The sequence below is a fragment of the Neofelis nebulosa genome, chromosome 8, assembly GCF_028018385.1.
Source record: "Neofelis nebulosa isolate mNeoNeb1 chromosome 8, mNeoNeb1.pri, whole genome shotgun sequence".
NCBI lineage: Eukaryota > Metazoa > Chordata > Mammalia > Carnivora > Felidae > Neofelis > Neofelis nebulosa.
In genome coordinates this window covers 130,434,801-130,449,546 of record NC_080789.1, presented here as the reverse complement: position 1 = coordinate 130,449,546, position 14,746 = coordinate 130,434,801, and the positions used below count along the sequence as shown (strand labels likewise).

The window sequence follows — 14,746 nt, the reverse complement described above, 5'->3', positions numbered from 1 at the left end:
CCTGCCCCTTTATTCTGAACTTATGAGCTAATTGTATTGTTCAGGTTTTTCCCACTCTAGTGCATTCATATTGGTGAGCAGGTAACTTGGAACTCTGATGTGAACTTCTGGTATAATGAGTGAAGATCTGGCCCTAGTTAACTTAATTGAAGTGTTCTACGAGGAGGCTTTTGCACCTGAACTAGCAGGTACAAGCAGGTGTGATAACTTCTCATTAAAAATGCGCCACGACTCGGGTTTCAGCCCGCTTTCAATTCTATCTACTAGCATAAACGGCAGGCGCGCTTCCGGAGGGCGCCACCAGGGGGTGCAAATCCAAGCGGCTTCGTCAACAACAGGGGCCCTGGAGCGCTTCCTTCCGTCCTCTCGCTCACCTCAGCTTCCGCCGGAAGCGGTTCCTGTCAGTCGTCCTCCGGCGTTTGAGCTTGTTTGTGTTGGTTCGCGGCGCCTGGCCGAGTGAGGCTCGGACGGAGGAGCTGGAGAGGGAAGCTCGAGCGTAAACCCGGGCAGCGAGATGGACGTTCTGAAATCGGAGATCCTCCGGAAGCGGCAGCTGGTGGAGGACAGGAACCTGCTGGTGGTGAGGATCCTCGGGGGTCGTGGGGCTTTGGCGATCGAAGACGCGTGTGGGGGGGGGCGGGGCGGTAAAGGGGTCCTGGTGGGGATGGAGCTTAACGAGAGCCCGTCAGTACCCCGGAGCGGCCCCTTTAAGACCCACCCCTCGACACCTCCCTGGGGTGACTGAGGAAGTGGGGAGTTGCAGCACCCCCCCCCCCCCACATTTTGGCAAATTTCCCCCCAGCTGCCCCTTATTCCTCAAAGCTTCCGTATCTGCCCCTTCTGTCCACTCTGATCTGTCCGAGTTCTGCGAACGTGCCCCAGTTCTTGTGCCCAGCTGGAACAGAGAAAGGGCAGGTCCAGAATTATTTAATAAAAATCTTTGACTCCGTCTTGCTACTAAAACCTGGGTTTTTATTACCTTCCCCAGCCTCCTTCTCCCAACGCATAACAAAAGTCTGTTGGCCAGCTCTTCGCCGATGGGACGGCTAAAAGCGATGTGGGCGAGACAGTGGAATAAAGGGAGAACGAGGAAAATTACTTCCTTAACTTGATCTTCGTTGCTTTGTTGCGTAACTAACTAGACCAGCTGTTCTCAAAGCCGTGGGCCTCGAGAACCCTTTACACGTTTCCAAATTGTTGAGGATCACGAAGGGCTTTTGGTTACGTGTTTATCGATGTTTACCGCATTAGAAGTCAAAGCTGAGAAGTTTTTCTTTTTTACTGTAGTTGACGTACAAAATTATATTAGTTTCAGGTGTATAACAGATTCGGCAATGACAAACGTTAGGAAATGCCATCGCAGTAAGTGTCGTTAACATCTGTCACCATACAAAGGTGTTCAAATATTACTGACCCGGGGCGCCTGGGTGGCTCAGTCGGTTGAGCCTCTGGCCTTGGCTCAGGTTATGATCTCACAGTTCGTGAGTTCAAGCCCCGCATCCCGCTCTGTGCGGACAGCCTGGACCTTGCTTCGCATTCTCTGTCTCCCTCTCTGCCCCTTCCCCGCTGGTGTTTTATCTCTCTCTCTTAAAAATATACATTAGAAAATACGATTGACTATATTCCCAGTGCTGTACTTTTTATCTCCATTTCTTATCAGTCTTATAACCGGACGTTTGTATCTCTTAGTCTCCTTCTCTGCTCGTCCTCACCGCCTCCGCAATCACCAGTTGTCTGTATTTATTAGTCTCTGTTTTGTCTGTTGCTTTTATTTTTTTAGGTTCCACATACAAGTGAGATCATATGGTATTTGTCTTTCTCTGACTTCAACTAGTGTAGTACCTTCTAGATCTATCCATGTTGTCACAAATGGCAAGATTGCATTCTTTTTTGATATGCAGCTATATAATTTTATATAGAACCTGTTGATTTATAGTCCTTATCTCTCTGCATCCTAGTGTCCCACAATAGTTTTCACATTTTTCATGGCCCCAGTCACAGTAAGAAATTTTTGTATTTTGCTGTGATACGTATTTGGAAAAAGTTTCATGAAAACGCTTCTTACCTTAACTGCATGTGATTTATTTTTTAAATTTTTTTTAAAGTTTATTTTTTTATTTTGAGAGAGAGAAAATCTCAGGCAGGCGCCAGGCTGTCCGCACAGAGCCCAATGTGGGGCTCAAACTCACAAACCGTGAGATCATGACTTGAGCTAAAACCAAGAGTCGGACGCTTAACTGACTGAGCCACCCAGGTGCCCCTAGGTGTGATTCTATCATGTGTTTTATTTTAATTCGTTCTGTTTGATTTAAAAAAAAAATACTGGTTGGGGATCAGTGAATTGTTTCCATTACCTTATCTGTAGCTGGAAAACACCTGTCTGTGCTACATTGTTCTTCCAGAAGAGGCGTCTCAGTTTGGTCATTTCAAGTGATGTTGCAGGTTTTTATTGTTAGTCTGATAGTTGAAATAGTAAATACTTCCTGTGAGTGCCTCTTTGTTAGGTTAGAGAAACTCCAAAAAACAGCCTCCTATCACCTGTCCTACATGTTCTGCCTGCTGTGACTACTCAGAGGTAAGCGTAGGCCCTGCGTGGCTCTAATACCCATGCTTTGGAGTCCTGGTGTTGGTGAGTCTTGATTAATTTTTTTTTTTTTTTTAGTAATTTACTTTTCAGGGAGACAGAGTGTGAGCAGGGGAGGCGTAGTGCAGAGAGAGAGAGGAAGACAAAGAATCCGAAACAGGCTCCAGGCTCTGAGCTGTCAGCACAGAGCCTGACTCAGGGCTTGAACTCATGAACTGCGACATCATGACCTGAGCTGAAGGTGGATGTTTAACTGACCCAGGTGCCTCTGGTGCATCTTGATTTAACACAGAGCTTCATTTATGTGGAAAACACCTTGCAGCAGTTTTAGTTGTAGTTATGAACATGGGCTTTGTGTAGACTTCTGGCTTTGTTCCCCACCCCCCACCCCCATATATATTATTGAATGTTTTCTCTATGTGTGACATTATACTCTGCCACAGAGAATTAAAGAAAAAGTAATACTTGATTCTGTAAGGAACATACATTCAATTTCACAGAAAATAAGCCACCAGGCAAGATATTCCTCACCTTTTCTCCTGTTAAAATGGGTGCAGCACCAGTTAAGACTTGGGTCCGACCTCCCACCTGCACACTGGATCCCAGGTCCTGTTTTTTAGCATCGTGGACCTTAATGTCACGTCCCGTTTCTTCCTGTGCCTTTAGTCTCCTGACTTACTCCCACCAGCACTGAAACATCCTGATGTCTCTTCCATCTTTAAGAAAAAGGTTTTTTTGTTTTTTTGTTTTTTTTTTTTATAACCAAGCTTCTTAAAATGAATTGTAATTCCTACACTCTCCTTGACATGATGCAGACTGGTTCCTGCCCCCACAACTATACTGAATCTATTCTAATCAGGGACGGTAGTGCCCTCCACGTTTTCCTGACCTCAACAGCACGTGACACTTTTGACCCGGCTCCTTTCTACATAAGCCCCTCTGCCTCTCCTCCTGTTGATGATAGTACTCGAAGGATCTTGGACTTAAAAAGGTTACGAATTAGTGGGGCGCCCAGCTGGCTTGGTGGGTGAGGCATGCAGATCTTGGTCTCGGGGATGTGGATTTGAGTCTTAGGTTGGGTGTAGAGATTACTTAACAATAAAATCTTAAAAAACAAACAGCCCGCCCCCCACCCCCCCAAAAAAAACAGTAATTTCTGTGCTGGTGAAAATCTGTGCCCATTACACCCCAGCCCCAGGTCGTTTCGGCCCTACTGAACCTTTTTGCATTTTTTCACTGCTTTGAACTTGGCTTTATGGTTACTTATCCTTTTCTTTGTAGTAGTTTTCTATAATTCTCTTCAGCTTCTATTTAATGGTCAGTGAGTAGCCTTTGAAGGTGTTTTTTTTTTTTTTTTTTTTAATTTAAAGCGTAGCTCAAAAACAGTGCGGTAGGGATTTTGCTGTCACGTTGATAGCATCCATATTTTGACATCTTTAGAGTAGATTCTTTTTCCAACATTTCACTATGAAAATTTTCAAATGTACAGAAAACTCAAAAATAATTGCACAGTAAACACTCATGGCTACCACCTAGATTCCACAGTGAAACCTGCATTAACATTTTACTGTATTTGCTTTACCATGTAATTGTCCATTCATTAATTCATCTGACATTTCAGAAACTACTTTAGAGGGCTTGTAGCAGTCAGCTTTTTAGATTCAGTGATCGGCTATTTTAGTAGTGTGTCCACAGTTTGATGAAGGGGCACTCAGAAGCTAAGTATTTATTATTTCAGCCATCACAGATTAACCCTGAAAAGTTGGGACACCACATGAAGCGACCAAAGATGAGGTAGCTCTTCTGGAACTATATAGAGATGCGTTTTTCAGCTGCAGATGGGGCAATGAAAACAATTTAACGATCTTAATATATTTCACGTTAAGTTGCAGACATTGGTACACTTTACCCCTAAACATTTTGGTGTGCTTATCATTAACCAGAGTTCATTATTTATTCTTTTTGTGTGTATGCACAAATTCATATATTAAGAAATACACGAATCAATGCATTTTGACACGTGCCCATGCCTGTGTAATGCCCTCTGTATCAAGACACAGAATACTACCTCGTTCCATCTTCCAGTCATGCCCTGGGCCCACAGAAGCCACCACCGTTCAGATTTCTTTCCACCATTGGGTAGTCCTTCCTGCTTTAGAACTTCACGTAAGTGGAATCATACTGTGTGCTCTTCTGTGTTCCACTGTCTTTAACCATAACGTTTTGAGTTGTTTGCCTCTTTCTGCTGAATAGTATTCCGTTGTATAAATAGACCCAGTTCCTCTGATGTTGGCACTGGAGCTGTTTGCACGATTTTGCTCTTAGGATGAAAGCAGCTGCGAAAATTCATGTAGAAGTCATGGGTTTTCATTCCTCTTAGGAAGATGCCGGAGAGTGGGATTGCTAGGTCGTAGAGTAAGTCTGTGTTTTTCTGAAAAGCCACCAGTCGTTTTTCCAAAGTGCTTGGACCATGTTTTCCATCCACCAGCAAAGACCGTTCAGATGCCCTCTGTTCTGGTCAGCAGTTTGTGTTATCTGTCTTCTGTCCAGCAATTCTGGAGGATGTGTCTAGACACCGCAGGGTGGCTTTAATTTGCATCTGTCTGGTAATGATTTTAAGTACTTCTCGTGTGTTTTTTGACCATTTCTATCCCTTTTCTAAAGTGTTAGAATTGCTTGCATATTTTTTAATTGGGTTGATGGGCTTTTTTTTTTTTTTTCTTACTGTGTTGAAGGAATTCTTCATATATCATGGATGCCAGGCCTTTGTCAGATATGTTTTGTGAATATTTTCTCCAAGACTATGGGCTTTTTATTCATTTTCTTAACAGTGTTTTTGATGAGCAGGGGCTTTTAATTTTGATAAAGCCCAATTTATCAGTTTTTTTGCATGTGTCTCATGGTCTGTGTTGTTCTGCTTGGGAATGTAAACGAGTACAGTCACGTGGAAAAAAGTTGGGCAGTTTCTTAAAAGTTCAGCGTACTTCCATTGTACGCTCCAGTCACCCTAGGCTTTTACTCAAGAGCGTAAGGTATTCTCCTAGGTTTTAAAAGCTTTGTTTTTATTTAATAAACAGAGTTCTAAACAATTCTGAATCCGTTTTTTTGTGTGTGAGATAGAGGTGTGGTTTGCTGCATTCCCTGTGGGTATCCAGTCCCACACCATTTACTGAAAATAAGTTTCCCTTTGGATGGTTTTAGTGTCTTCAGAAATCAAATAATTGTGTTGTGTGGTTCCATTCTGGGTGCTCACTTCTGTTCATGTAAACTGTCTGTTGATCCTTAGGCCAGTGCCACACAGTCTTTTTTTTTTTTTTTTTTTTTTTTTAACATTTATTTATTATCGAGAGACAGACACTGACCATGAGCAGGGAAGGGGCAGAGAGAGGGGGAGACACAGAATGCGAAGCAGGCTCCAGGCACTGAGCTGTCATCGGAGAGCCTGATGCAGGGCTCCAACTCGCGGACCGTGAGATCATGACCTGAGCTGAAGTCGGACGCTCAACCGACCGAGTCACCCAGGCGCCCCCACAGTCTTTTGATTCCTATAGCTTTATGGTGAGTTTTAAGGTCTGGCAAGGTAAAAACTACCATCAATACTACTAGTTGTTCTTTTTCCTTTTTTCCTCCTCCTCTTCCCCTTCCTCCTCCTCTTCTTAGTCTCTGGCTGTGATAGTTTATTTTGGAGCAGCTTTTTTGAGCTGTAATTGACATACAGTAAACCAGAGTATACAGTTGGGTGCATTTTGACATGAGTATACACCTGTGAAACTTTCACCCCAGTGAAGATAGTAAACATGCCCATCTCACCCCAGAGCTTCTTTTTGCCTCCTGGTCATCCTGCCTTCCTGCCCCTCCCTGCACCCCAAAACCACCCTGCTCACAGGCACCCGCTGATCTGCTTTCTCTTACTTTAAATTAGTTGCCATTTTCTAGAGTCTTGCGTGAATGCAGTCATTCAGTATGTTTTCGGTCTTGTTTATCTTCTTTCATTCAGCCTAATCTTGAGATTCATTCTTGTGGTTCTGTGTATTGGTACTTAATTATTTTTTACACTGAACAACATTCCACCATTGAATGGGTATACCCGGTTTGTTTATTCATTAAACTATTGGAAGACCTTAGGGTTGTTGGCAGTTTTGGGCTGTTAAAATAGAGCTACTGTGAACACTGGTATATGGGCTTCTATATGGACATATGCTTTCATTTCTCTTAAGAAAAGGCCAAGGAGTGGGATGATTGGGTCATGGAGTAGGATGTTTAACTTTTGTTTTTTAAAGAGGTTCTGTTAGATTGGGTGTTATTTCTTGCATACAGTTTTATAAAATTTAATGTTTTATAGTATATATAATTATGAAACATTTCATCTGTGCAAAGCATATTTTTGTGTAGATTTCTGCTTGGGATGTTATCAGTGGTAAAATACAGCCAACAGGGATTCGTTACCACTTCATAGTTCTTTCATTTTGAAAAGTGTTGTGTCTTTTTTTTTCCCCTTTTGATGAGGACTTCTAAGATTTACTTTCATCAATTTTCAAATACATAATACAGTATTTTTATTTATTTATTTTGAGAGAGAGAGAGAGAGTGTGAGTGTGTGAGTGTACAAGTGGGGGAGGGCCAGCGAGAGAGGGAGAGAATCTCAAGCAAGCTCCATGCCACTGATGTGGAGCCTGATGCAGGCTTGAACCCACGAACTGTGAGATCATGACCTAAGCCAAAATCAAGTGTCGGGTGCTTAACTGACTGAGCCACCCAGGTACCTCTATAATACAGTATTATTAACTATAGTCACTATGCTGTACATTATATCTCTTTGAGTTGATTATTTTATAACTGGAAGTTTGTACCTTTTGCTTGTCAGTCACCCAAGCCCCCTAACCCCTCAACCTCTGCCTCTGTGTACCTATGAGTTTGGTTTATTGTTAAAATTCCTCATATAAGTGAGATCATACGTTATCTTTCTTCTAACTTACTTCACTTAGTGTAATACCCTTGGGATCCGTCCATGTTGTTGTAAAAGTCAGGATTTTATTTTTTATGGCTGAATAATACTCCGTTTTGTGTGTGTGTGTGTGTGTGTGTGTGTGTGTGAGAGAGAGAGAGAGAGAGAGAGAGAGAGAGAGATTTTTTAATCTATTCGTTTATCGATGGACAAGTTTTTTCCATACCTTGGCTATTGAAAATATTGCTAAAATGAATATGAGGGTGCATATATCTTTTCAAAATAGTGTTTTCATTTTCTTGGGATAAATACCCAGAAGTGCAGTTGCTGAATGATATGGTGCTTCTCTTTGTAAGTTTTGGAGGAGCCTCCACACCATTTTCCACAGTGGCTGTACCAGTATACGTTCCCGCCAACAGTGCACAAGGGTTCCTTTTTCCCCACATCCTCACCAGCACTTGTTATTTCTTGTCTTTTTTTGATAATAGCATTCTGACAGGTGTGAGGTGCTATCTCCTGGCTTTGGTTTGCATTTCCCTGATGATGAGTGATGTTGATTAGCATTTTTTCATGTATCTGTTGGCCATCTGTACATCTTCTTTGGAAGAATGTCTATTCAGACCCTCTGCTCTTTTTTAAAGTTGGATTATTTCTTTTTATGCTATTGTATGGGTTCGTTGATATTTTGGATATTAACCCTTTATCATGTATGTGATTTGCAAATACCTTTTATTTTGTGGATTGTCTTTTTGTTGATGGTTTTGTTACTTGGCAGAAGCTTTGTCGTTTGATGTAGTCTCACTTGCTGGTTTTGCTTTTGTTGTCTTTGGTTTTGGAGTCGGACCAAAAAACTCGTCAAGACCGGTGTCAAAGAGCTTACTGCTGGTGTTTTCTTCTAGGAGTTTTCTAGGTCATAAATCCAACTCTTTAATCTGTTTTGAATTACTTTTTGTGTATGGTTTAAGATTGTAGTGTAAATTCTTTGGCATGTGGCACTCCAGTTTTCCCAGCACCATTTTTTGAACAGACAACCTTTTCCTGTAAATGTTTGGCTCCCTTGTACATTAATGGGTTTTACATGCATGGATTTATTTCAGAGCTCTCTATTTTGCATTCATCTATGTGTCTGTTTTTATGCCACTCCCATACTGTCTGGATTACTATAGCTTTGTATCATAGTTCTAGATGCAGGTGCTTGATGCCTCCTGCTTTGTTCTTTATCAAAATTATGTTAGCTGTTGGGGTCTTTTGGGGTTCCATACAAAGTTTAGGATTGTTCTATTTTTGTGAAAAATGCCATTGGAATTTTGATAGGGATTGGGTTGAATTTATAGATTGCTTTGAATAGTAGGGACATACTCACAGTACAGGCATACCTTGGAGCTTTTGTGGGTTTTGTTCCAGACCACTGCAATAAAGCAAATATTGGAATAAAGTGAGTCAGATGAGGTTTTTGGTTTCCCAGTGCATATCAAAATTATGTTTGCACTGTACTATTAAGTGTGCAGTAGCATTAGGTCTATGAAAATAAAACTTAACTTAAAAATATTTTATTGGTGGGGCGCCTGGGTGGCGCAGTCGGTTAAGCGTCCGACTTCAGCCAGGTCACGATCTCGCGGTCCGTGAGTTCGAGCCCCGCGTCAGGCTCTGGGCTGATGGCTCGGAGCCTGGAGCCTGTTTCCGATTCTGTGTCTCCCTCTCTCTCTGCCCCTCCCCCGTTCATGCTATGTCTCTCTCTGTCCCAAAAATGAATAAAAAAACGTTGAAAAAAAAATTAAAAAAAAAATATTTTATTGGTAAAATATGCTAACCAGCATCTACACTTTTGGTGAGTTGTAATCACTGATCTCAGATACCATAGCAAAAATAATAAAAATGAAAAAGTTTGAAATATTGCTAGAATTAGCAAAATAGGGCACAGACACAAAGTACACAAATGCCGTTGAACAAATGGTGCCAATAGACTTGCTCAATGGAGGGTTGCCACAGATCTTCAGTTTGTAAAAGATGGAGTATTCGTGAAGTGCAATAAAGTGAAGGTCAATGAAACGACATATACCTGTAACTAGTTCCTGCAGTCCAGGGGCACGGACCATCTTTGCATTTATTTGTGTCTTCAGTTTCTTTCATCACTGTCTTAAGAGTTTTCAGTGTACAGCCCTTTTATTTACCTCCTTGGTTAAATTTATTCTTAGGTAGTTTGTTCATTTTGATGTTGTTGTAAATGGGATTGTTTTCTTAATTCCTCTTTCTCATACTTTGTTATTAGTGCATAGAAACGGCAGTTTTTTTGTACATTGATTTTTGTATCCTGCAGGTTTACTGAATTTATAGTGAATTCACTTCTGACATCTTTTTGGTGCAGTCTTTAGGGGTTTTCTATGAATAATATGTCATCAGCAAATATTGACGGTTTTACCTCTTCATTCTGGAATTTGCTTGGGTGGGTTGCTGTGGCTACGACTTCGAAAACTATGTTGAATGAAAGTGGTGAGAGTTGACATCCTCGTCTTGTTCCTGACCTTAAAGGAAAAGCTTTCAGCTTTTCACCACTGAATATGATGTTATGTGTGGGCTTGTCATATTTGCCCTTTTTATGTTGGTATGTTCCCGCTATACCACTTGGACAGTTTTTATCATAAGTGGATGTTGAGTTTTGTCAAATGCTTTTTCTGCATCTATTGAGATGGTCATAAGATTTTTTCCCTCCATTTTGTTAATGTGGTGTATCACATTGATTTGTGGGCATTGAATGAGCCTTGCATCCCTGAAATAAATCCCACTTGTCATGGTGTAGGATTCTTTTAATAAATTGTTGAATTCAGTTCATTAATACTTTGTTGAGATTTTTTTCATCTATATGCATCAGGAATACTAGCCAGTAGTTTTCTTTCTTTGTGGGATCATTGTGTGATTTTGGTATCAGGGTAATGAGTTTGGAAATGTTTCCTGCTCTATTTTTTTTTTTTGGAAGTGTTTGTGAAGGATGAGTTCAGTTCTTTGACTGTTTGGTAGGATTCACCAGTGAAGCCATCTTGTCCTGGAGTTTTGTTTTTTGGGAGGACTTGGATTACTGATTCAATCTCCTTAATAGTAATTTGAAATTTTCTATTCCTTCATAATTCAGACTTGGAAAGTTGTAGATTTCTAGGAATTTACCCATTTCTTCTAGGTTGTCCAGTTTGTTGGTGTATAATTATTCATAGTAGTCTCTTAGGATATTTTGTGTTTCTGTGGTATCATTGTAATGTCTCTTCTTTCATTTATGATTTTATTTGAGCACTTTATTTTTTACTTGATAAATGTAGCTGAAGGTTTGTCAATTTTCAGAAAACAAAAAACAAAAAAACCCAAAACAAAACAAAACAAAAACCCAAAACCCAAAACAGCTCTGAGTTTAATTGATCTCTTTTTAATTGATTTCATTTATTTTTGCTCTGGTATTCGTTAATTCCTTCCCTCTACAAACTTTGGGCTTCATTTGTTCTTTTTCTCAGTCCTTGAGGTGTGAAGTTAGGTTTTGAGGTTTTTCTTGTTTTCTGAGGTAAGCATTTATTGATAGGAGTTCCCCTCTTAGAACTACTTTTGCTGCGTCCCATACATTTTGGTAAGTTGTGCTTCGATTTTTATTTATTTGAAGGTGTTTTTTGATTTCTCCTTTGGTTTCATTGACTCATTGTTTGTTCAGTAACATGTTTTCCTTTTGTAATTGATGTCTAGTTTCATATCATAGTGGTTGGAAGAGATGGTTGATGCGATTTCATTCTTAAATTTATCAAGACTTGATTTGTGGCCTCATTCATGCTTTGTCCTGGAGAATGTTCCATGTGCACTTGGGAAGAATGTCTGTTCTGCTGCTTTTTTCTTTCCTTTTTTAATGTTTATATATTTTTGAAGGTGAAAAAGAGAGAGAGACAGAGCATGAGCAGGGGAGGGGCAGAGAGAGGGAGACACAGCATCCCAAGCAGGCTCCAGGCTCTGGGGCTGTCAGCACAGAGCCCGACGTGGGGCTTGAACCCACAAACTGTGAGATCCTGACCTGAGCCTAAGTCTGACACTTAACCGACTGAGGCACCCAAGCAACCCCCTTCTGCTGCCTTTGGATGGAATATTCTGCATACATCTGTTAAGTCTGTCTATTCTAACATGTCATTTAAGGCATTGTTTCCTTATTATTTTTTTCTATCTGGATGATCTATCCATTGATGGAGCATTGTGTCTCTTTAAATTGTGTGTGTGTGTATCCTCCCATATGGTATATTACTTGAGGGATTTTAAGGCTTATTTTCATAATTCAGCAAGGTGTTAACCTTGCCACATACTTTGATCTCATGTATAGTATCTTTGCATATTCAGGCTGTATATTTATATTTGTTGGCTTTCCAGTGTGTTTTTTTTTTTTTTTTACAACTCTTGATGATGTTTCTGTCTCATTTATCTAAACACTAAAAACCTTAACATGATTGAGGAATGATGATTCTAAATTAATGAAATGCTGACAGTCATGGGTGAATGTTTTAAATTTTGATTTTCCTTTATTAGTGTTGGCAGACATTTCAGGTGGTACAGTAGATACGCTTCTGCACTTTAGACCTATGGACCTCAGTTTTATCATACAGAAAGTACAACGTAGAGTCCAAGAATAACATTTGTAAAGCAGCATGTAGGAATTAGGTTCTGACTTAAAAAGGAGAAGTACTTTTGTATACCCTTTGCAGGTTGTCTTTAAAATCAGGGAGAAAGGTTAGGTGCTGGAAAAAAAAAAGTTAGGTGCTTTAGGAGAGAATCTAAAGAAATTTAACCATCAGTCTATATGCTGTCTTAAAATGTGTACCACCCACTTTTATTTAGACTTTTGTGTTTGTAGGTCTTTATTCATTCTGTAGTGAATTCAACAAACTTAGAGCTTGAGAATTGTGAATACAGTTAGAAAGGAAAGCAGATTTGTGAAATGAATGAACAAGCCCTAAAATCTGATCGTGGCCGCGTTTCTCGATAGCTCTGTAACTTTGGGCAAGTCGTCTAACCCGCCTGGGTTACCTGTAAAGGGGCTGAATCACTGATTCTCAAGTTTTAATGCTGTACAATTTTAATTGTCATCAGTGTGTCCCCAGCACTTTGTATTTCAAAGTGTATTTTCAGTGTGCTTTATAAAACAATGTTTTACAATTAGAGAAGTTTTAGTTGCTCTTTTAAACTCTTCTGTTTTACTAAATATAATGTATCTAAAGATGACATTTGAAACATGGTAGGGAACCTTTTGTTTTAGACACCCTTTGATGTCATGAAATAAAGGGTCATGTAGTACCAAGCAAAATATTTTTATTTTTCTCATTATAATTCTAAAATAAAAAGCAAATTTAACAATTTTATCATTAATAATTCATTCAAATGATTCAAAGTTCCAGACCTACTGAAGAGTACAATAAAGTTTCCTTCTAACCCTTGTCTCCAGGCCGCCCAGTTCCCCTCCTCCACAGCAGCTAACATTCATGCATGTGAAACACACGTGGAAAAGGATCCAAGTGGGTGTATAGTCTTTCTTCCTCTTCTTAAATATAATGTAGCATAGTAGATCTACTCTTCTGCACTTGATTTTTTTCATTTATCACAATATAAAATCAACTTAATGTTTAAAACTTGTTTAACAGAACTGGACAAAATTTTGAAATAGTAAAGGGAGAAACTGCCGTTACTAAAATGGAAGATGCTGGAAATAAAATCATTAGGGAGAGTAATGCCTTAATATGTTTTAATACATTGAAAAATCTAAGTGAAGTGACTAAAAGATAATATTAAAAATACAAGAATTAGAAAATCTGAACAAATGAGTGAGAAAGAAATAAGAAAAGTCATCTGACAACCCAGAGGGTAGCTATTGAAGGAGGAGTTAGCAGTTGAACTGAAGACTGCCTAAGATCAGTCGCAGAAGATTCTTTGCATTTGCACTGTGGACATTGTTGATGACCTCAGGATTTTTCACTGGAGCAGTAAGAACAGAGGCCAGGTTGTGGCAGGGCTGCAAAGAGAACTGGAAGTGAGGACGTGGATACAGAGGAGAGAAAACATGTTCGTGTAGTTCTGTTGTAAATGTCTCTACCTCGTGCAGAGCAAGGAATATTTACGGTTGGAGTCTTGAGCGTATTTAAGTGGTAATGGCCAGGAGCCCAGTACAGAGGGAAAAGGTGCAGATGCTGAAGAGAAAATAGTAATGGGTGATGAGAAGTCCCTGAGGAAGGCGGGAGGAATTGAGAAGCGGGGTGCAGCTGGAAGGGACTGGCCTTAGGCAGGAGGAAGACTTCCTCTTTGCTTCCCAAGGGAAGAAAGGCTTGGTGCTGGGCGGACTTCCTGTTCCATGGCTTCCGTCTTCTCTGTAACAGAGTGGCTTAGTCATTTGCTGAAAATAAGGGGAGAGAGGATGGGAGAAGAGGTTTAAGCGAGGGGAGAATATGTACTGGTCAGTGGAGAGAATATATTGGAGAAAAAAACTAAATAGATCCGTGGGTGGCATTGAGGCCCAAGTGGTTTGCCAACATTGCCCAGCACCCTGGGTGCAGGCATGGAGAAGGCCAGCAAGGGGGTTCTACTAGGCCCCGGATTGTCACTTCTTGATATCAGGACCCCGTTGTGTGCTTAACCGTTGGCTCTGGAGAGCTTTGTGTTTACGTAGGGTATGTTTATTGATAATTACTCTCTTAGAAATTAAAACTGGGAAATTAAAAAATATATTCTATATTTACTTGTATTTTATACGATAATTAGCCCATGTGTGTTAACGTAAATGTTTGTGTGAAAACTGTATTGCAAAACAAAGAAATTTAGCGAGAAGATTGACGTCATTTTAAAGTTTTGCAATTCTCTTTAATCCCTGGCATATTAGAAGGCAGGTGAGTTGTCCCGTTTCTCCATTCAGCCTGTTGTGACGTGTTGTTTTTGTTCAAGTATATGAAGAAACTTCATCCTCAAACAGGTATTTGGAAAAGGTGTAGTATTTTAATAGCCTTTCAGATAATTGTGGATATTCTTTGATGCTGTACCAAAACTACACAAATGGTAAGTTTCTTAAAGATTAGAGTTTGGATTCTGACCCATATCAGTGAACTTTTTTTTTTTTTTTTTTTTAAGATTTTATTTATAAATAATCTCTACACCCAAGTTGGGGCTTGAAGTTAGAACCCTGAGATCAAGAGTTGCACACTCCACCAATGAGCCAGCCA

At 40.2% G+C, this 14,746-nt stretch overlaps 1 protein-coding gene across 5 annotated transcripts in view; it reads left to right on the top strand.

Annotated features, from left to right (window-relative positions):
* PRPF18 (pre-mRNA processing factor 18) overlaps nt 1-14,746 on the top strand; it is a 67,610-nt gene continuing 52,864 nt past the window's right edge. The window contains exon 1 of one of the 5 annotated variants that reach the window (XM_058682190.1): nt 1-580. In XM_058682190.1, the coding sequence (XP_058538173.1) occupies nt 515-580 (66 nt within the window). In that variant the 5' untranslated portion in view covers nt 1-514. The remainder of the gene's footprint in view (nt 581-14,746) is intronic. The other 4 variants (XM_058682186.1, XM_058682187.1, XM_058682188.1 and 1 more) reach the window with 4 other exon arrangements.